The sequence below is a fragment of the Dendrobium catenatum genome, unplaced genomic scaffold (assembly GCF_001605985.2).
Source record: "Dendrobium catenatum unplaced genomic scaffold, ASM160598v2 fragScaff_scaffold_1557, whole genome shotgun sequence".
Taxonomy (NCBI): domain Eukaryota; kingdom Viridiplantae; phylum Streptophyta; class Magnoliopsida; order Asparagales; family Orchidaceae; genus Dendrobium; species Dendrobium catenatum.
Window position 1 is genome coordinate 7,000,702 of NW_021320019.1, and position 24,271 is coordinate 7,024,972.

The window sequence follows — 24,271 nt, forward strand, 5'->3', positions numbered from 1 at the left end:
AGAAGAAACACTATCTAAATTTCAAACTCTAACAAAACTCATTCAAACTCTATTCAATAAAAAAGTTACTGTTTTTTTTATCAGATGCAGGTGGCGAATTCATCAGACACATGTTTAAAAAATTCCTTAATGATCAAGGCATCATCCATCAATTCAGCTACCAGTACACCCCCAAAAAGAATGGCATAGCTGAACACATGAATCATCATCTTCTTGACAACACTCACACCCTCTTATATACCGCCACACTACCTCTGCATTTCTGGGCTGAGGCTATGCTCACCTCCAACTACCTCAAAAACCGGTTATCTTCCAAAGCCATCAAACTTAAAATTCCTTATCAATTACTCCACCATAAACTTCTGACCTATACACATCTCAAAACATTTGGTTGTCTATGCTTTCCTTGGCTCCAACCACTTGCTCCTAGCAAACTCCATCCTCGCTCCCATGAGTGTCTTTTTTCTAGGATACTCTAAATCACACAAGGACTATAGGTGCCTCCACCTCAAAACAAATAATATTCACATCTGTCGTCACGTTGTTTTCCATGAAAACATCTTTCCCTACAATCAATCCACCACATCTCCTACTAGCTTCCATACTCCACCGACCACCACTCCATTCTACTAATTCCCCATTCCACCCTACAGACCCCATCTCAAACCTGTAAAACTACTCCCACCTCAAATCACTCCTCCTCCACCCAACCATACATACCTCTGCCTACTAGCTAATCCACCTCAACTGCTATCACTGACCATACTTCAATCCCACTTCACTCCTCCAATGAACCAATACCCCCTCAGACCACTCAACCATCCACCCACCCAATGCTCACACGTTTTTGCTCTGGTCACCTAAAGCAATATAGGAAAATTGCACTAGTTGTATACAATGGTACTTCCATCACAGTAGATATTAGTGCCATTGCGAATTCAACTTAAATAAATGATACATATTTCACCTTTAACATCAACAACTCATGAATAATATTGGAATTTCAAGTAGAGAGAGAGGGTGGGAAGTCAATTATTGGAAGGAAATTATCTCAATGACCAAATAAAATCTATTAAGACATGGTGACATATGATCTAAATGATGTATGGAGACTTACTTTGATATAATAAAAGAAAATATTAAAAATAACATATAAGTTCATACATATGACAGTTCATATTTTCATGAAGATGATCCTAGTGATAATAAATTTAGAATTGAGACTTAATAACATAATAACAACAATGATTATGATGACAGCTACTTAGTGTAGAATTAAAACATATCAAATCACTCCTTATTGATTAAAACAAAGAGAAGCGAAGAGAACTAATTGATTTTTCAATTCTCAAAAAAGTAAATTCTCTTCTCTTTAATCTATATAATCTATCGATCAACACTAATCCCCAAATATGAATAATCCTATAAATATGTACTTTTCTTTTTCATGTGAATGCTTGACAAGAATAAAATAATGATTCAATTAAAATTTAATATAATATTTTTAAACTTATTTGCATGCTTATTCTTTTAATTTCTTCCAAAAGTAACTTTGATTTTTTTTATTATTATTTGGATAATTTGATGTGCAACATAAAAAATTATACATTAATTAAAATTTTTTTTACATATTTATATGTACAAATAATGTATGATAAGCAAGTGCATTAATTTATTTAAATTGTTAAATCGTTAAAAAAAAACCTTTTTTTTTGGAAAAATAGTGGCAAACATGCTCAATTTCATTCCAAAAATGAAAGGTTACAAGAAAATGCAATAGTTTTGTAAGAAAAACAAAGAAAAAACTTACAAAACTAAAAGAAAGAAAAGAAAAAAAAATCTAATAGAGAACCTATGCGACCTAAACAAAACTTCTTAGAGGAGAAAAAATAAACTAGAAATACAAACACGACTAGTAAAACTAGTCAATAACAAGAATAGATAACAAAGAACCAAATCCAACATCAGAACAAAGATATAGAAATAATCATCCAACCAAGCCATCCAATAACAACAGGTTTCAGCAACCCCATCTCCAGCAAGCAACCTCCATCTCCTACCATCAAACAACAACAAGAGACCACCATACCAACAACTTACCAGGAAAAACAAACAACCAAGTAAACTGCAGATTATAGAAAATAAAAACCAAGTAAACTGCATATTATAAAAACAAAAACCCCACATTGCTAAACCTGACCATACAGTAAATACATTGGTTGCCAAGCCAACCATCTAAAATATGTAGTCTGATCCACAATTTTTATTGCTAAAATATATTGAGAAAATGATACAAAACAAAAAGGATATTTAATATCCTCTTATTTTCAGGCTATTAAAACTCACTTTAGTTTAGCCGTTGCAACAGTAGGATCGGAGTAGAAAGAGCATTTTCTGCAATGACTATCATTAAAACTCGACTGCGAAATAAGATAGTAGATCTATGGATTAATGATACTTTACTCGTCTATATTAAGAAGGAAATTTTGTATAGTATTGATAAATGATGTTATTATTAATATTTTTAAAAATAAGAAGAGCATACGCTATAAATTTTAAGTGTTTTCTATCTTCTATTTAATATTCAATCTTTTTAATTTTTTTTTTAAAACAGCCTATGTCGATCTCAAGTCCGGATGAAAAAAAACTTAGGGATTTTTTTTTATTTTAATTTAGGCCTCCTCTAAAAAAAGTTTCTGGCTCCACCACTGCAATTAAACACAATAGAGAAAAAAGTATCATCAATGCATCTTTTAATCCAAGAAATAAAGACTTGATGAAAATCTTTCTAAGCAATTCTATTGAAAAGAAAATTCTAGAAACTGTGTCAAAAGCTTTTGGATATCAATTTTGAGCAAAAGAATTTTTCTTTACTAGGCAATTAAAACCTCGTAATAATTCCACCGCAAGGATAATATTATTAGTAGAAATCCTCTTTTTAATGTACACATATTGACTTATTGATAATAAAAGGTATAATATCCTTTATTATGATAGCTAAAATCTTAGTTATAGTTTTGTAAAAAATATTACATAAATAAATAGGTCAATAGCTAGTAATTTGTGAAGCATTAGCATGCTTAGGAATAAGAGTAATAACCGTGACTTTAATAGCCCTCGATAAACCTGCTTAGCATTAGCATTCTTAAAATGATTAATAAAGGCCATAGAAATCCCTTAAGAATTTGAAATAACACCATTAGGAAAAAAAATGACATTGATTTTATTCTTATTTTCCCTATGCCAAATTTTAGAGTAAAGAAAACCCAAATCATCTTCTCTATTAGAAAGCCATTTCGCTTTAACTCTTTGAACAATTCAAGAAGATCATAAAGATATATTGAAATTAAGCAATCCATTAACATTCTTTAAAGCCATATTAAGATCATGATCTAACAAATTGGCTTGAATATTCTATAAAAGCTTTGTCTGCTTCTTTTGAAGAAAATCAATGTTCATAGAAACAACCTTAGCAGGGGCCAAATTCTAATTTTTAATTAGACTTTTAAGAGAACACAATTTACTATAAAGATCATTAATCAGATTACCAATACGAACTTTCGCAAAAAAATTTATAAGAAGATCCCAAAATTCTCACATTTTACATGAAAAATTCTTAAACATAAATCTCTTATTATAAGAATCTAACTTTTATTGTACAAAATAAGAGGAGAATGATCAGTGCACATCAGATTATTTACATGAAAAAAAAGAACATGATAACAAATTCAACCAATGGCAGTTAACCAAAACCCGATCTAATTTAATATGAATAGACAAGTCCACTTATTGATTAAACCAGGTAAAAAAAAAGCCCAACCGAAGAGAGATTATGAAGACTAGCCTTAAAGATAAAGTTATTGAAATTCCACAACTTAGCATTAGGGATAAAATTTCCTCCAGATTTCTCATTAGCAAATTGACAACAGTTAAAATCCCCTAAAATAATCCACGGGGATGAAATATTCTTTGCTAAATTAAGAAAATATTGCAAAAGAGAAATCCTATCAATAGTGTAGCTAGCCGCATAATCATAGTAATAATAAAAGAAGAAGAAGAAGAATTTAAATCGATCGAGCCATGAATAAATTTACTATAAGCAATAATGCATTTAAAAGAAATACGAGAGGCAATCCATTTCAACCAAATTCCATACGGAGAAGAGTAGGAAAAATTATGACAACTGCCTTCTTGAAGATAAATTCTATGTTTAGCATCAAACCAAGGATCATTAACTTTATACAATTTAATCTTAGCTTCAAGAATACAAAAAAGCTCAACACCAAAATTGTTATCAATTTTTTTGCAATCAAGAACTCTATCTAAATGATGAAAACCTCTAACATTCCAAGAAACAATGTTAGGCATTAACATTAATATTTATAAGAAGAATTTGCTTCCTTTTTGGCATTTTTTGAAGGAGTAGGCTTCCCGGAAGCTAAAGAAACCATATGAAGAGGTTGCCCTTTAGCAATATCCTTCAATGATTCAACATCATTCTTTTGGATACTTACAAAAGAGTCACCAAGATTATCAGCCTCTGATTCCATTAAATGTTCCTCTATCCCTTGTAAAACCTAAAACTTATTTACCATATTAGCATCCTTAGAAAAAACACCATTAATAGGAATATCCAAAATCGAAGTAGAGTTATCTAGTAAATCAGCAGAAGGAACTTCAAAACGAGAATTTTGATTCGATAAAGCTTCTTTCAAGCTAGAAGAGTTAGCATTTTCAAAGCCATAAGATTTAGCATTTAAATTACCCAAATTAATATTATCAGGAATATAAATAGAATCTTTGTTGCTAATATTCTCAGAAGGAAAAATCACTTGTCGAGGATCTATTACATCTTTAGAATTCAGAAAATGCAAATTATAATCTGATTGAAGAACCGAACTAGAATGGACTTGTAAATTGGAAATATTTGAATCAAGATGATGAGATTTAGCTTTAGGAGGATAATAAGATTTTGAAGGGCGAGAAGACACCTTCCAAAATTTCCTAGTCCTAGTCCTACTTCGCCCTCTATTAGTTTCAAGCATAACCTTCTCTTTATCTTTTTGATCCAGAGGTTTAGAAGGACCAAGAGAGATGGGATAAACCAGAGAACAACAACCCGAACATGGAGAGGGTTTCTAATCATAAACAATTTTTAAAGGAAAAACATTACCCGCCATAAAAACTTTAACTTCCTCAGGAAGAAGAGAGTCTTTATTGATAATAATTCAAACCCTAGCAAAAGTAAGCCTGATCTACGGTAAAGGCATCCACAGATAAAGGAATCTCAATTAAACTTGCAATTCTTGAAATGCCTTTTGGAGTCCAACAAACAAACCATAAATCAAGAATTTTAATCCAGAAAGGAATAAAATCAAACACCTCTCGTTTCGTTCTGAATGAAGGCGACCATATTTGAATACTAAATGGTTAAAAAAAAAAAGAATCAAGGTCCTACATACCAAACCAAATCATAAAATCTTCGACATGAAAACTTCATTAAGAAAAAACTTTTACTTAAAGCAAGAAGTGTAAGATTTCCTTTCAACTTCTAGGTTTTAAGCATTATCGAACATAATGCTTCAAAGTAAGGTCGCTTAACCACAAAATAGCTGAACAGAGTTAACCCCTCATTTTTCTTAGATAAATGCAACATCTTCCTAAAAAAAAAAAAAGAGTCAGATTATTGGAAGAGGGAATAAAATAAATAGAAAAATATTTGGAACAAGATTGACCATAAGTTAATAATTCATTCCAAGATTTTTTATCTTCCGGAGAGAATCCAGATGCGAAATCCAATGCCTTAGCCGACGGCAATTGAGAAAAGTCTTTTGAAAGACCCATAAAAAATCCTAGAGAAAGGAAAGAGAAAGAACCTACACCTAGAAACCCTAAACTCAATCGCGCTCATCCGCTTGGAACCTCGAGGCGGGATGGAGCTGGAAGCAATCTGTCCGTCGGTTTAAATCTTTTTTTTTTTCGGCTCTATATGCAAACGCGGCACCCTATCACGGCCACTTCCGCCATTTGTAAGCAGCTGATGAATTTGTGTTCTGTCTTTTCAACGCGGCACCTCCTCATATATCCTTGTCTAAATTCCCCAATTGCTCTCACCAACGGACTCCCTCTATCTCCATGGAATCGATGCATTCCTCTCCCAACTCTACCACCTTCCCCCTGCCTCCAATCGAACTCCAAACCATCCACAGTCTCTCTGATACCATCCCCAATCTCCCAACCCTCCCAAATCCCATCGACAAATCCCCATACTACCACCCTGATCCATCCTTCTACCTCTCCGCCTGCGACGTTATCCTCCGCCAAATCATCTTCGATTTCTCCTCCTCCTCCTCCTCATCCTCTCCCCTCCTAGCCTATCACCGCGCTGGCCCGCGCCAGTTCATCCGTTTCGACTCCGACGACGTGCGCGCCGCCATCGTCACCTGCGGCGGCCTCTGTCCCGGGCTCAATACAGTAATAAGAGAGCTTGTTGTCGCCCTTTGGGACCTTTATGGCGTTCGTCAGATCTTTGGGGTGCAATCCGGCTATCGAGGTTTTTATTCAGCGGATATGGTGGAGCTCAATCCAAGGGTTGTGAATAACTGGCATTTGCGGGGAGGTACTGCGCTTGTTACGTCAAGGGGAGGGTTTGATCTGGAGAAGATCGTGGGGGCGATTGAGAAGAGAGGATTTAATCAGGTGAGCATCACGGAAACTTTATCTGACAGTTTTGCTACTATTTTTTGATTTACTTCCACTTTATTTCACTTAATACGTTTGGGCTTCAAAATTAAATTTTAGCTTGCAAGAGGAAGAAAGCAAATCTAAGTGGTCAACGTTGGTGTTTATAAAGGAGTGGCCAAATCTAAATTCAATATAATTTTTCAAGAATATTAATGAGTGTCAGCCACTAGCATTACTTGTCAATTTTTTATTCGTCCATATGGTACTAAACATATTGCTCCTTTATTGTGATATTGATTCATTCTCTCTTTTAACCTTCTTAAACTTGGTAGAAGCCATGAAAAGTTGAAAACTTACGATAGTGGCAACTGGCTTGATCCAATTACTTCCAATTGAACAACTGGTATTATTGTTAGGAGGGTGGAATGCCAGGGCCCTGGTTAAGTTTAATGCACTAATAGATGTTTACCTATCATCTCATAAGCTTTATCTTAAGGATGAAGGTTAATCACTAGTATTTGTCCACCAATTTATTTTTACCTATCCGATATGCAGTTAAATCCAATGTTCTTATGTGTTTTAACAAACAAAAAGGGCTTTGGTTCATGTTTTAATAAGTTTCAAAGAGAATAGAACCTAACTATATAAGTAGGTGCTGTAGAAACTTGATACTTCTTTCTCTTGTACCGTCAGGCTAGTTAATGGTCTAATTTTGATAATTCTAAATCTGAATTTTTTTATGATGCATTGATGGATCGATAAAAAGTTGAATTTGGAGGTTCTATAGATCATGTAGATTAAATGATCTAATTTATTATGAGTCTGAATAAACACTTTGCCATATCACACTATAGTTGTCGATGTAATCGAATTAACATCACTCAAATCATCTTAAACATGTAATAAGTGATGAACCATCAAATTCAATTAACCTGGATCTTTGATGATCCTTCACCAAACTTAGCAAAATAAGTTCCAATCTTCACCTCGATAAGGGGATGAAGATCCTAGCAGGATTGAAATGTTGGTCTTGGAGAAAACAAGCTTTATTAACAAATTAGTTACCTAAATGAGACTAATTATTAGAGAAGTCATTATTAGATGTAGCTTTTTCTAGATGATACAAAACCTATTAATCTTTAAGGGATCTACCTTCTCATCTATGATGCTCCTAACTATAGTTCTATGTTTATTTCACCGTAGTTGATAGGGACCACAGGCAGAGGGCTTGGAATGGGGTGGAAATTCATTAGAAAAATTTATACGCTCTTGACTCTTGAAGATAATTGAGGAATCAAGAGTCTAACCAGATCAACAATGGTTTAAGAAAATTTATATGAAGCCTCTTGCGACCTTTGGAACCAATACAAGGGCATAGGGCTTGGAATGGGGTGAAAATTCTTCTGAAAAGTTTATACACGCTTGAAGATACTAGAGGAATCAAGAATCTAACCAAATGATCAATAGTTTAAGCAAATTTATATGAAGCCTCTTGTAACCTTTGGAACCAATACAAGTGCAATTAGGGAAAGCCATGGATAAATTTATTTGTGGAGAGACAAATGCAGAATTTCCAGACATCGTAGAACTGTGTTGAGGAATTTAATTTGTTGTGATAGGCCATATGTAAAAGCCATGGGGCAATTCTCTCGGCTGAGCAACAAATTTTGTTCACTATTGGAGCAAGCGGAAGCAATGACATAATTAAATTTGGCTTGTCCAAATGAGTTTTGGGTTTATGGTATTTGGGTTAACATAATGTAGTCAAGCTAAGTGGATTTGGGTCTATTCTCAAATGAATTGGATCGAGTCACATACAAGTGGTTTTCTGTTTAATTCTAGGCTCTTTAGGCTGTCTTGGGTTCGTTTGTTGGGCAATTGGACTTGAATAATTGGTTTCATAGGTCAACATATACTTTTCTTAGATCAATCTAGGGTAACTTTTTTTAACCATTTAGTTGATTCAAGTGAAACCTAATCAACCTAATAAAGCCTAGTGCTAGGCTTGGGTCTGTTAAGGCTAGATTACACTAAGGTTCAAGGCCAAATCCATACTTTACATCTCTTCATACTCATCATTGTACCTAAAAAAATATTCGATTCAAGACTATTTAGTGGAGTTTGCTCACACCTTACTTGAGGCTAAAGCTTAACAGAGGGAGGTGAGGCCAAGTGAGTGGTGTGTTGATTCAAGTTGAAATTTAAATAGATTGAATTCTAGAGTGGTTTAATGCAAGGAAATACAAAGAGATGAGGCAAACAAATTGGTTGAAAAGAGGAATTCTACTAGAGCAACACTATGCAAGCCCACAAATTATGTTTTTATTTAGCTACCTTCATCGACACCACTATTCTAATACATGTAACGGTCTATACCAAGGGATGCCATGCAAAACTGAAAATGGAAGGATAATACCCAAGAAAATATAATAAAATGGGATAAACTTTAGAATACTCAATTGATTATTTATATATGGACAATTTAGTCCTAAAAGTATAACGGTATTTCAATTTAGTCATTCAAATTCACAAAATTTATTCAAAATGATCTATTTGTGACTAAATTGGGTTTAAGTTTATATCACAATTATAATATCAAAGAAAATTTTGGATCAATTTTATATTGTCCATGTACTGAATTGGATCAATATGATATTTTAAGATTAAAATGGCCACATACAATTAGTCTTGGGACTATTTTGAGATTTGTTTGATCATAAAATATAACACTATTATTGTAAAATAAGAGACGGAAAAAAAAAATCAAGGAGTGAAATATATTTGAACCTGCCCAAAAGCTAATGCAATTGCAGCATCAACTTTAATTTGGTTTATTCGTAGGAAAGAATCAATTGAGATGAGGAAGATTGAGTTGAATGAACGTTATGTATCTCCCTCTCTTCTTCTAAAAATGCTTGCTTAAACATGATTTTCAAATGCCCGCACTTGAAATTTGACCACCTATTCGTAGATAGGAATTTGGTCAATGTTGCAGGATGGGTAATATAAAAGATAGTAGAATATGAAGGTGGTTAGGGGCCTAATTTAAACTGGCAATGTAGTGAGCTTGTGGTTAGCTTCTTTGTTAAGGAAACTTGATGAGTTCCACCTAGAGGAAGAAACACGTCTTCTGGAGTGGTACACTAGCTCCACCATAGTTGGTAATCAACTGTTGGCTAATTTCTCTTGATTGGTTGTATTGTGTGTTCATCAGAAAAATTTAGATTTCTTGGTTGAATCAGTGGAAAATCCTTAGATTACTTGTAGTTTAAGCAGTTTTAGGCGACTTTTTGTGTATTCGATTCCAAAGCAGATTCAATCTGGAACAAAACAAATGTCCGTTAAATGGTTCGGTGATTACTGGAACACTTTTTGGGCCAACAAAATAACTTGATGAACTAGACACAGATGAATGTTTATTGGAATGTTTGTGTAGACATATTTTATTGTAGAGCTTTTCTTTGTGCTTCTAGTTGTTCTTTTGGTTTTCCAGATCATTTGAGAAATATGAGAATGTTTTATTGAAGCACAACTTACAATGTCGGTCCTGCTGGAGTTTTATTGGAATGCTTTACTGAATAAAGGAATTAGAAATCTTTGAACGTGCACAACTCCGAGCTCTAATGTATTTTGGCTTAACGCTAAATCTTGCATGACTTTTTGAAGGAATTCTGATTTCTTGGAAAATTTTGTACTAGTTCATGTTTATCCTATTACAGCTATTTAGTTACTGTAATTTATTTCAATTCTGTGTTAAGGTCATTATTCATCATTTTGGAGCCATTCAAAGGTCTTGAATAGTCAAGATGACAACTTTGGACTAGATTTTTTATTTCAAAACAAAACTACAAGGATTTATTGGCTGGCTGATTAACTATGGTGCTGCAACGTGCTTGCACATTATTTACGGTTCATTTGCACAGCTGATCAACAAGCGGGTTAAATTTCACACTACCTTACAATTAATAACAGAAATTATTAAGGTCATTTGAGACTTTTATGATAGTCATCAGTCAGGTCTATATTAAAGAAAAAACATATCAATCTCAGTGCACAATTGAAACCCAAAGTTTGAAGTTGTGATAGTTTTGCTATTGGAATAGATAGTTCACTACCATAATGAGGCTTCACGTTCTAAACTGAACTACCACGAAATGAAATGTAGTTTGGTTCTAATTGATATACGTAAGACGGTTTGCATCATGATGGTTGTACTTGTATATAGTATGTTACAGTTTCCGATGATAGAAGAGCTCTAGTTGTTGGAAAAATTTTCGATTAAAAAGAAGTTTACAAACTTCTGCCTTCTTTGGATTGCTTAGCTTCTATTATGTCATATCTAAAGAGGTTTTTCTTGGAGGTCTTTTGTAATCTTACATCTACAAATTTTCAGGTATACTGCATTGGTGGAGATGGGACCATGAGGGGTGCGGTTAAGATCTTCAATGAGATTCAGCACCGCAAACTTCATGTCTCTATTATTGGCATCCCCAAAACTGTTGACAATGATATTGGCATCATCGACCGCTCCTTTGGCTTCCAGACTGCAGTTGAGATTGCTTTACAAGCCATCCATGCTGCCCATGTTGAAGCTGAGAGTGCTGTCAATGGCGTTGGACTTGTCAAACTTATGGGAAGAAACACAGGGCACATTGCACTTCATGCTACTCTAAGCAGCCGTGATGTCGACTGCTGCCTGATCCCTGAGATTGATTTCTATCTGGAAGGCAAAGGAGGTCTATTTGAATTCCTTGATCAAAGGCTTAAAAGGAATGGTCATGCTGTTCTTGTTGTGGCTGAAGGTACTGGACAGAACCTGATACCAAGGACTGAATCACAGAAAGCCGAGGAAGACGAGTCTGGAAATCCAGTGTTCCTTGATGTTGGTCCATGGCTGAAGTCAGAGCTGACTAACTGGTGGAAGAGGGATCATCCTGGGGAGCTCTTCACATTGAAATACATTGATCCGACTTATATGATCCGAGCAGTTCCAGCAAATGCTACTGATAGTATGTACTGCACTTTGCTTGCTCATTCATCGATTCATGGTGCAATGGCTGGGTATACAGGATTTGTTTCGGGTCAAATTAATGGGAACTATGCTTATATTCCTATTGAGGAGGTGGCTGCAGCTAAAAATGCGGTTGATGTAAAGGATCATAAGTGGGCGTGGCTCAGATCAGTGACAAACCAGCCAGATTTTCAACAAGCTTAAGACATTTGTACGTAGCCTGCCTTTCCTTTCTCACCTTTACGCATGCCAAGGATTTTGGGCGAAAATTTTGATTTAAACATATTTAAAATATTTATTTTTGTTAGAAACGTCTTAATACTTTATCTTAAGAAGGAACAAATCGTCTTTTTGTTTATTCAAATTTTGTTTTGTTGTGAGGCTTTTTGAACTTTTGTTTTTGTTTTCAGATTTTTTTAGTTATTTTATTTTATTTAATATTTTTATTTCATATTTTTGGGTTATTTTTAACTTTTGATTTCAGATTTATTGAATTATTATTTTAAAATTTTATTTTCAAATTTGTGATTTGTTTTTTTAGAAGTTTTCGTTATCAACTTCATGACTATCTTAATTATTTTATGCATTAAGTTCATCTGTAATTTTTTTTGTTTTTGGCACATAATTTGGCACAAAAATAAAGACAATTAAAATTATATTCACAAAATATTTCTTATTTGCATTGATTTTTTTATGTTAATTTATCAATATAAATAAGGAATATTTTGTCGATATAATTTTGGTTGTCTTTAATTTTGTGCCAAATTATATGATAAAAACATTAAAAATACATATAAAAGGAATGCATATAATAACTAAGATGGAGTGAAAATCCAAAAAAATTAACCCAGGATTTCTGATAGTAAAAATGAAAAATTGCTTAAAAAGTTTTGAAAACAAAAACTTACTAAATAAGAAGTCATATAATTTGAAAACAAAAATTCTTAAAAATAACTCAAAAAATTTGAAAATAAAAGCTAAAAATTATTCATAAAACATGATAAATAAAATATAAAAAATAAATATGTAGCTCATACTGAAATAAACGTTCAGAAAACTTTTAAATAAAACTTAATAAAAACCAGATCCATATGACAAAAAAATATCGTCAAAAAATAAAAATATGAAGATAAAGCGTCTAGATATGAGACGAGTTGTTCCTTCTTAAAAGGCTACTTCGATATGTTTCTAATAAAAATATATATTTAAATATGTACCAGTTAAAAATTTTCTCAAAATTTCTATCTTCTGCTTTCTATGTTTGATGAAATTGATAGTTTGTTTTTAAGTTTCTGTGCTTGTCTCAAATTGTTGCTCGAAGAATAATACTATTCTGGCAAACTGAGGTGGTATATTCAAATCTCGCAATTATTGTTATAAAAAGTTGCATTTACTAATAAATATTGTAGAATTTTTTTAATGTCAAGTTAGATGCATTAGGCCTGTTGTGTGATAGAAAAGTATCCTTCAAATTTAAGGGAAAATTCTATGAATTGGTGGTGAAACCTGCAATGTTTTATGACATAGAATGTTGGCCATTTAAATAGAAGCATAAAATTAAGTTAAATTTTGTAGATATGATGATACTCAAGCGGATGAGTGGCTTCACTTTTAGAAACAATACGAAATGAATATATACGCGAAATTTTTTTAGTGGATATAGTGGTAGATAGGATTAGAGAGAGTTGTCTTAGATGATTTGGATACAAAATATCGGCCTTCCGATATCCCGGTTAGGAGAGTAAATGTGCTAGATTTGACTTATATTAAGAAAGATAGTGGTAGATCTAAAAACACTTGGTTAGTTTTAGATTTAAATAAGAATTTAACTCTTGACAAAAAACAATGGAGAAAGGATTCATGTAGCCGATCCCACTTACTGGGATAAAAGCTTGATATTGTTGTTGTTGTAGAATTTTTTTAATGTCAATCAAAGGTCTCATTTTAAAGAAAAAAAAATCCTTTTAAATTGCATTGTGTAAGATAAATTTAATATTAGATATTGAAGACTTTGTTAGGTGCATATGAGGACAATGGTATTAAAAAAAATCCTCATAGTTGCAATCTAGAATTGTACTCGTTGGGTTAAATAGAAGTCATAAAGCTATGATGAATCATTGAAATCATCAATGATCTAACTCGCTAAAAGCTTTAAACCGTCAAGGAGGTTTACAATTAAAATCGTCCAAATCATTTCATTCCAAAGTTGAAGTCGTTTGAATACAAATCATCCAGTCTCCAAAGAAGTCGTAATTGAACTTATCAAGTCTATTTGCCAAAGCAAAATAAATTTCGTATTGAACTCCCTAGGGTTCTCTCTATGAAACTCTTTTCAGAGTGACAAAGAAAGTATTTTACCTAATGATGTTGATTTCGTTACAAGAATTGGGATTCATCAAGATATTATTGAAAGATTTATATCCTTATGTGGGCTCCAAAAATTCGGACACGACCTCCGCCCGATTTTGCTTTTCTTTTTCGGGGGAGTTTTAACCGATTAAGTTTCAGGATAAATTTTGGAAGGCAGATGAGTTTGTAGATAAGATTCTACCCAGAGATTTCGTCCTTATTTTGCGAGCACTTTATGATCTGAGTTCTGGTTTCCTATAGGCGCAAGCCCCTATAGTTAATTACCCCTCCTGATAAGGAGAGAGAACTTTCGATTAAGGCTAGTCGTCAATCAGATACGTAGAGACGTGTTATTTGGCATATAATAGCAGCATGGGCATATATATTTAGAAATGATTGAGAATTTGAAGGTTTGATATTTAAAATAGAAATTTCATCATCTTGCACTTAAAGCGGATGGTGGGGAAATGGATGATGGACCCGATCAAGATCCCATGATTTCGTCGTTCCGGGCCATCGTGGTCTCTGTTCTACTTAATCAGAGAACGTAGTCGACCCAACCTGACAGAAGGATCCTTGTTGGCAGCCATGGGTTGTTTCGTCCAAGAGGACATTGTAGACCTTAGATGGATATTTGCTTAAGGGGACAAATTTGAATCCACCTTAGCTAATAGAGGGTTTTGTTCCTTATCGATCATGTCCTATTGATTCATATCTCAAGGATTTGATGCCACTAAGGAACGTATTGGTTCTGGTCATAACCTGTATTTCGTGGTGCCATTTGGTGGCAAAACCACTCAGTAGAGGGCCCCGGGTCATAACTGTTTATCCTGCGGTGTCATTTGGCGATAAAACCGTTAGTCAGAGGACGCGTAATATGTTCTTATTGGTAGAAGATTGTTTGAGAATGAATCATAATGATATTTTCGACTAGACATTAGCTCTATGTAAGCTGAAGTAAATTTTAATTTGTCCACCCCAGCAAACTGTTGCAGAGGGTGGATGAATTTTGCTTTTAGTGATTTGATGGATTGTTTCAATTTTAAATATTTTTGGATTTTGAGGATTTTTGAAATTTTGGATTTTTGTGAGCATTTGGGTGAAGTTTAGAAGGAATTTGAAAGTGGTTGTGAACCCCTCCGGTTGAGATAAACATTCAATATGGCCATCATCGGGGTATTTGAGATCATTCTATTTAAAAATATTTGCATTTTGTAGATGAACCTTGTCAACACTGTCGAGCTGCCAATAGAGGATCGAGTTTCATAGGTTTCATGCTTTTTTTAGTGAATTCATATTGTTATAGGCCTTGAAGGCCTAATATGAATGTATTAAAAAAATATATCGGTCTTCATAACAATGTATTTGTTTGATGGTTCGAACCCTGTCGACTCCTATTGATCCGTATAGAAGGATCGAGTTCAAACTTGAATTCACTTATTGACCCGCGCAACATCTCTAAATGTTACGTGTGTACCAATAACACGCTTGTCGGGGCCCATGTGGGTGAATTTTGTAATTATTTATTGAACTTTGTCAACTCTTACTTTCATGCTTAGGAAGATATGGTTCAAATTTATTGATCCACGAAGCATCCCTAGACGTAACGTGTGTACCAATAACACGCTCGCCGGGGCCCATGCGGGTTTTGTGATTGGATTTGCCACCTCTTTGTGTATATATGTGCATACATATTATGGTGCATGTGCGGGGGTACTCTTGGAATATTTGTGAAATTCCTTCTGACTGCTAATATGAGTGTTGCGGATCCGGTGGCATGGCGTAGCAGCTCCTGAATAGAGTTGTTCGCTGCTTTATATAGGTAGACTGTCGTGCACTACTTATTATTTTTTGCAGGTGGATCGTAGTGCACTAACGAATCTCCTGCTTTACATTTGTAGATGCTTGTAGATGGTATGTTAGGTGCACGACTATCTTTCATCAGGAACTTGCAAGCCTCAATAATTTTATCCAACTCAATATTCTGAACCTGGTTGAACTAAGATTCATTCCATCTTTGAGATAAGTGGAGGTATACAGGTGCTCTTGTCATCTTCAGTGTTCCTAGATGTTAGGACTGTTTTCTTTATAAGTATAAGATCAAGAAGAAATTTTGGAACACCAGGAAGTTTAGTTCGAATTTGTTCAAACATCTCTCCCATTCTGCCGGGAGTTATCCTTCTCCATACATTGAGTTACCTTTATACCTGACATACTTGCAAACCTCAATCACCGCTGTTGTAGGTGATGTCTATACTTGTGTTTACAAGGGTTAGTTGTACTTACAATATATCCATTATTGTTATCCACAAGTGGCTCGTGTGTATTTACGGGGGCCTGCTGTATTCACTACGACTTTCTGGAGGTGTTCATAGAAGAGCAATTGTTCCTACATCATATTCACCTTTCACCAATCTCAGGTGGTATGACGATTGTACTTGTCTGTAAGGACGACTCTTCCACTATCAAATGTCAGTATTGTCATCTTAATCTACAGGCATTGTTGCTTGTGTTGGAGATCTCAATAGCGCATATAGGATAAACAATTGCATTATGCAACCATTTGTTGTTCTTGCAGGTACGATGCACCTGATCTCGTAGAGACTGTTGTAAGAGTCCACTATATTCTTTGTTTGTACGCATTGAGTTCTTATAGTGTGTCTACTTGTACCTCGATGTTGGTTACGAGGATGTTGCAATATCCTTCCTACAAGAGCTCGTGGGTGTTCGTATTTGTCGCATCTTAGTCACATTCATTTGTAAGGATTAATGTAAATGCCACACATCATTCCTCGTGTATGCTAAGCTTGATATCTTCATTCATTTGCATCCCAATTGAGATGATCGTTACAAGTTAATCCATGCCAAAGTTTGTAACCAACTCATACATGGGTCCCTTATTCATTCGAGCTTTTGTCCGAAAGGTTCAAGTCACACTTGCTTAAAATTCAACTCAAGTTCAAGTTCTAACTTGTTTCATTTAGATTCTGATATTTTATTAATCATTTGAGCTAGTTCTTTGTATCATTTTCAAGTTTGAGTTCTATCAAGTCCATAAGCTTAATGTGCAAGCTCAAGTTCTATGTCCCCTGTAGTCCAACTCAAGTATTTGCTTGAGTTCAAAATATTCAAGTCATTCTCAATATGCAAGTCAATTCCAACTTGAGTTCAAGTTTACTTGATGTTGTATAGTTCAAGTACGAGTTCAAATTGAGTTGATGTTAAGTTCTCATTTCCATTCCATTTCGATTAAGTTCAAAATCTTTATTATTAGTCATTTACATTTTGTCCACAAGTCCAAGTATAAGTCCCCTGTTGTTCTTTGAGTTTAAACTTGGTCCTCAACTTGCTCGTTTAATTTCAAAAGAGGTCTCAAGTTCACCCAAAATTTCGGCAGCCTCCCGGCGTATCCCCCGTTTAAGGGAAAATCCGAGAGACTAGACTTCCCCTCGTCGCTTCTTGAGCACTTCGGGTAGGTGTCTAATGACACCACGGCCGTAAATTCTTTAATACCTGCCCGCTACATAAGCGCTTAAGGGTCTTGGGCACCTGTTTAAACAGCACGAGGATTTTCCCACGAATGGGTACTTAATTTTGTCCCCCTCACGCTACATGAGCAGTTCGGGGATTACCCACCTCGTCGCAAGCATCGTGTCGGTTTCCCTCCCTACTATGCTACGTGAGCACGTAGGGGGTTTGTTGGTTTGTCGCTAGCGTCGAGAGCAAGATTTAAGTTAGAAGCTTTATACCTTCGCATAGGTTGATGGCGGTGGAAGCTCGTGGATCGAGGCGGGAGAAGAAAGCATATTGCTTCTTTGATTAATACTTTTTTTAACTAATTATAATTAATTATAATTAAATATAATAATTAAATTGTTATAATTAATTATATTTAACTTTTAATTATTGTTAAATATAATTAATTTTAATTAACTAAAACAATTTAATTAAAATTAACTATAATTAATTATAATACTTATAATTAATTTAAAATAATTATAATTAAAATTAACTAACATTAATTTTAATTATCATTAATGAAAATCTCTCTCTTTCTTCTCTCTCCTTAGTTCGACAGCTTTATTGGATTTGGCCGAATAAGCGCACGAAGGGGAGAAATTTACCTTCACAACTATCAGACTCCTATTGTCACTTCCGATCAAAAAGTTGTAACTTCCGCCCCAATAAGAATGAGCGTCGAAGGAGGCGGAGAGGGCTCGGGAGAGGTTTGGTGGATTTTAGGGATTTGGCCGAAGAAGCTCGTGAAAGGAAGAAAGTTAACTTCACAGTCGGCGAACTCCCTTGCTTCTGATCAAAATGTTGTAACTTTTGATCCTTCAGGAAGGGGAGTTCGTCGAAGGGCGAAGTCAACCAGCCACTAAGAAGCCGGAGAAGCGGGTGAAAGGGCGAAAGTTACTTCATAGCGAGCAGTTCCCTCCGATCCGACAGGGAAGGAAATTCGTCGAATATGCAAGAGATTGAGAGAGAGGGTCGTGATCATCGAACCAAAGAGCAGGGGCTTCGGTCTCCTTTTAACGCCGAGAGAGATCGTGTAGACGACGTGCGAAGAAGCGACGTCGGTGTGTGAGCGACATGCGACGCCGGAGTAGTCGCACGTCCTGAAGACCTGAAAAGTTTGGTTCTTACACCTAAGCCCTAGTGTATACCTATCATTACATCTAAAATAGTGCCTCTTCTTCCTTTTCTTGTGTAATTTCATTTCCATGAGCTTCTTGAAGTTGTCCCCAGGTCCTTCTCCTATAGTCTTCTCCTTCGAAGTCTCCCGAAGAGTACCCATGGTCGGCTCCTTGGGTGCAAGAAAGGTGGTGGTCCTTTTATTCGGACCTCCTGAGCTGTTGCTTCACATCTCTCTCTCTAGGTGCCTTTGATCTTCCACCAATTGAGCTAGCTCCATAGCCTCTCCTAAGTCACGAGGCCTCATTACTCTAACCACTGCCTAGATCTCTGTTGTCAATCCCTTCATAAAAATTTCTTCTAGCACTATCTCAGAAAAGCGGTCTAATCCGCTATCAAGGTACTCGAATATCTCCCGGTAATCCGTTACTAAACCCTTTTGTGTCAAGGCGAATATTTGCTCGTAGAAGTCTCCTCCCCTGCCAGTCCGGAAATGTTCTACCAAACAATTTTTGAACTCACTCCAACTCTGAATGGGTCGCTTCATGTCTCGCCATTGATGCCATGCCAATGCCTTCCCTTCTAAGCACAGTCCTGCTGCTGTCAAGTTCTCCTCTGTCAACTTGTTGACTGCGAAGTATCGCTCCATCTTGTACGTCCTAGCCCTCAAAGATGGTCATTTTCAGCTTTCTCACCTTTGGGTCACCCCTGTTTGCCCTGAATCCTCCATAGCCTCCCATTCATCGATGAGGAGGTCCCCCCCCCCCCCCACCCCCCCCCCCCCCAATCGTAATGCTATTCTCTTCGACGCACATACTAAAATCCTTCCTCAAAATCCCATCTTCTTCTATCAAAATAATACCCCGGCGATCTAAATCATCTCCTCTCCTTACAAATTCAGCACCCCTTCTTGTGTAGCCAATGCTTTTCTCCTCCCTAGAAAGTGATTCTAGAGGCATTCCGTCTTCTCCCTCCAGGATCTCAACTTATGTATTTTCCCTTCCCCTAAACGTGTTGGGGTTCCCACCTCTTCCACTGTTGCGGGTAGTTTCCTTTGCTTCCGTTGTCGCCGGCTTCGGTTTGGCTTCAAGCAATTTCTTCAACATTTCTTCCACCACGGCGAACTTTCCCTCCATCCTTTCATTGATGGATGCGATCTGATTTTGAAAATCAGCAATCTTCTCCTCAAAATCGGCTTTCAGTTGCCCAAGTTCTCCCTCCAAAACTTTCACTTTTCTTTTGGCCGTTGGTTCCCCTTAGATTGACGTGCTCTGATACCAATTTGATAGAAAAAACTTGAAGATCTTAAGTGAAATCTAACGATCTTGACAAAATCAGCGAGAATACTCAACGAGGACAAATCAAAGAAAAACAGCCCACTTTATTGAGAAAGATCAACTAACGGAAGAAAAACAAACAAGATACAAGTGATCCTCAATTCGAGAGGAGGATCGATCTCTCCTGATTCTCTAGACGCCGCTAGAGCCCAAAGAAAATCTAAACCTAAGAGATCTCAAATTTCAGCCAAATTCAAGATGCCCTAACCCTAGAAAATCCAACTATTTAATGCATACAATTCAAAAGGAAATCTCTAAACAGTCCCTACTTTCAAATTTCCCTCTTAACTCCCTCAAAAATCCTTTCAAAATGGCTCCGTCAATCCTGGGCGGTCGGCTCCTTCATACAAGAGGTGGAAAACCTCCCCCTGTTTCACCTGTAAGCCGGTTCGGTATGGATCGGCAAGATCGGTCTAGTGGACTGGTCTAACAATATATTATTGATATGTACTCTTACTTGAGCTAAACTCCGACCTGAACTCAAAGGTAGCCGTGAGAAAATGAATTGGGATATTTCAATCTATTTAATTAAGTCATCTTAGTTTAAACTATTTGATAAAATTTTAGTATAATATGTAAACTTAATTTCTCTTTTATTCTCTCTCTCTAATTTTAGGCTTATTTCATACCTTTTAGCAAAACAAATGTACCTGATGCAACCTAAGAATAAACTTTGCTCTAAGAATAACGCACTTTCTTTTTCATTTACATAAACCTTAAATAACTCAAACAAACACAGTAATAAAGCAGTACTAACACCACTTACAACTTATAATAGAACAAGACACGACACAACTTAAAACTTACAATAATTTTAGAGAAAAAATATACAGGCGGAATAGATACCGTGGAGAGAAAAATAGATAGAAGTCTGAAACGAAATATAAGAAAGATATGGAGAAGAAGATCACCTTCAAGCTAAAAAAACCCGTAGGATTTGAATGATCGCATTCCAAAAATTCTTCAAAGCTCCTTTTTAACAAAGGAAATCAATCACTATTTATAAGGGAAAGAATGAGAAATTGTATTAGGGAGAAGATCACCTTCAAGCTAAAAAAACCCGTAGGATTTGAATGATCGCATTCCAAAAATTCTTCAAAGCTCCTTTTTAACAAAGGAAATCAATCACTATTTATAGGGGAAAGAATGAGAAATTGTATTAAATAGACCACATAAATGTGCCACTAAAACAAACAATAGAAACCCTTCAAGAGAGCCCTCATAATAAGAAACTAAAGCACTTATCATAGGAAATCAACAAAGGGAAAAAACAAACAACCAGCAATTAGGAAGTTGAATGGTCATAGGGAAAACCAAGCAGTCAGCAGTAGGAAAGCCATAGGGGAAATTGAGAGCCAATAGCAAGGAAAGCAAATTTCAGCAAAGAAACTAAGAGATAGCTAGGAAATCGAGTGTCCGACAGGGAAAATTACAGGTCAATAGAAAAAAAAACTGTAAAGTCACCAGAAAAAGAAAGCTAGAAACACAAGTAGAAAATAAAGAAAACATAAAATGACAACTCTTGATTGCATCAATTCTCCCTCGGTGGAAAAATCTCATCTCCTAATGAGAAAGCTTTGGTAACGCGCTGGTAGATATCAGGTCGAAGAATCTACAACTCCTTAGCTTCAACCTAAGAATAATCATATAAAGGATGTCCCCTCCATTTAACCAAGAATCGTCAGTGCACGCCTTGTCTTGTCTGGATAGTACGAATGTCCACAATATCTTGAACAAGATCATCAGTTGGTTTATCTTCATTTGTAATAAGATCACAATTTTGTGCAAAACAATCTTTCAAAATTTCTCCAGTATCTTTATCTTTTCTGCATGAAGTCGTATTTCCTTGTTATCTTCTCTTTTTCTTGTTCAAACTCTAACCAAACTAGCAGATTCTTATTTTTATACTTCTCAATACATAAATATTGTTGTCTTTGCACTCTGAGTATTTCATTTTGAATTGGATTTGTAGAATTTGCTTGAAGCGTAACACATTATATTGTTGGGAAGTTATTCTCTAGAATATGATGAATAGATGGTTGACTTTCACAAACTACATACTTAATTATATATTGAATTGGAACTTCGGCTTGTTGATTGTTGTCCATTTTTATTTTTCTTTTTGTTTTTTATTTTTAAAGAAAAAGACTCATGCTACAACTTAAAGCTTTGATACCAAATTGGTTCAACCTAAAACAAACTTTGCTCTAGGAACTCAAAGAAAAGCACACTTTCTTTTTCATTAACATAAATCTTAAATAATAGAACAAGACACAACACAACTTAAAATTTACAGTAGTTTTAAAGAAGAAAGTTATAGTGGAATAGAAACCATGGAGAGAAGAATAGATAAAAGTCCGAGATAAAATATACGAAGAATGGGGAGAAGAAGATAGCTCGCAAGCTAGAAAAAACCGCAGGTTTTGAATTCTAATAATGTTAATCATATTGTCTATTTGAGGTGGCTACTTACCTATTGAACATCAATGATGAGCTTAATTGCTGACTATTCGTTACCATATTCTATGAGAGGTCATTTAGTTGGTTCTCACGACTATTTTTTGGAGAGTATTACTTTCTGTTCAAATTTTGGGAAGCAAATCATCAGGAGCTTCTCAATATGTGACAAGCATGATGAGTTCCTAGGGAATTTCATTGTTCATTTTCAATGCAAAATGCCTGAGGTAAAAGATTTGGAACCAGTAGTAGCACAAGCCACATTAATTCATGGATGCAAGCAGGTCCTTTTAGATATATGCTTAAGTTAAGAATGTTGGCCCAGTTGCTAGAACTCACTAAACATCTTTTTTGTCCAGAGTAGTATCATATTACATAACTTTGTTTTAGTAGGATTTAAGGCAACTTCCTAGAGACCAATAAATTCAGGCAAAGAATAGTGAGAGAAGTCAGGCAAGAAGTTATATGACATCTGCAGAAGTAACACTAATAATAGTGATTTCATAGTCGTGAATATCTTTCTAAATGGTGAGAATAGAATAAAAATAATTATGATTTCGTAGCCGTGATTGTCTACACCTTTGAATTCTTATTAAAAGCTGCTTCATTTTAGGCGAGCCTGTACATCTCACTGAGAAGGCACTAATGGAGGAGAAGTATATTGGATCCCTTATAGTGCAGGCAATTCACATAAGTGAGTAGTGTCAATAATTCTTAGGATATATATGTGAGGGAAAAAACTTGTTTGTGCTGCTGTATTATTTTGGAGACCTGTTTTCTTCAACTTAGAAATCCTTATCTTCTATTGTAAAAATAGTGAGCTGAATATTTTTTCTATCTTCATATACTTTTTTGTGTTTTAAACTATTTTAAGGTTTCAAACATAAATTTATCTCTCTTTTTGTAAATCCAGTGAGCTTCAATTTATTAAATTATTGCAAGTTTGATTTTATTATAAGGTGATCAAATTAGTTATTTATAAAATTCAACATTTATATATTTGGTCTTTTCTTTCACAAAATGTTTTAATCTCATGTTATCTAAATTAGGTTTTATTTTTCTTTATAGAAGTTGGTTTCGTTAATGTAACTTTTATATTGTACTTTGAATTGGGACGTTGTACTAGTCCATGTAGGAGAGAACATAGGCTTATTACGTTTCTATGGTTTGGAGAAGGGAGATTTGTGAGACAAATTTCATAATGAAATTCTAACTCAATTTTACATTAGAATTGATGGCAGATTTGGCTGGTGGCCAGACAATATAAATTTTTTGTTATTTATTGTTGCATTTGCTTTGTTTTGCATGCACTTGTTTGCTATCTTTGTTGATAGTGTTTAAGCACTTACTACTATCATTAAGGCCTCGTTTGATAGCAGAACTTTTTTTCGTTAAATTTTGATGAGAAACGGTTGTTCCGAAAAAATCTTTTGCAAACAGAGAAGCAAAAAATAAAAGCTTTGGAAATCGGTAAGATAACGAGTGTTTAAAAAAAATAGTCTTACGAAAAGTAGGCTTCCAAACAGTGACTGAAAGTATTTTTCATGTTTTAAAACGAAAACGGCTCTTATTAAGCCGTCCCAATTGGCCTAAATTGTTTGTGTTTAATTTGTAGTAATCACTTTAGTTTTGCAAATATCAGAAATGTCCTGCTTAGAAAATATTAGAGACGGCTTTTCTTTATTAGGTTTAAATGAGAATTTGGCTCGTAACATGATACAATTGAGAAATGATTCATGTAAATAATCCCATATAGTGAGATAAAGATTTGACTTATTGTGCAAAAAATTTTAAAGTT

General features: G+C 35.0%; 1 protein-coding gene across 1 annotated transcript; it reads left to right on the forward strand.

Moving 5' to 3' along the window:
* Positions 1-5,864: 5,864 nt before the first annotated feature.
* Positions 5,865-23,425, forward strand: LOC110112967 (ATP-dependent 6-phosphofructokinase 2). The gene is made up of 3 exons (XM_020845379.2): positions 5,865-6,699; positions 11,078-11,906; positions 23,087-23,425. Exons 1-2 carry the CDS (start codon positions 6,136-6,138, stop codon positions 11,897-11,899), a joined length of 1,386 nt encoding a protein of 461 aa, XP_020701038.1. The 5' UTR covers positions 5,865-6,135; the 3' UTR covers positions 11,900-11,906; positions 23,087-23,425.
* The last annotated feature ends 846 nt before the right edge of the window (positions 23,426-24,271 follow it).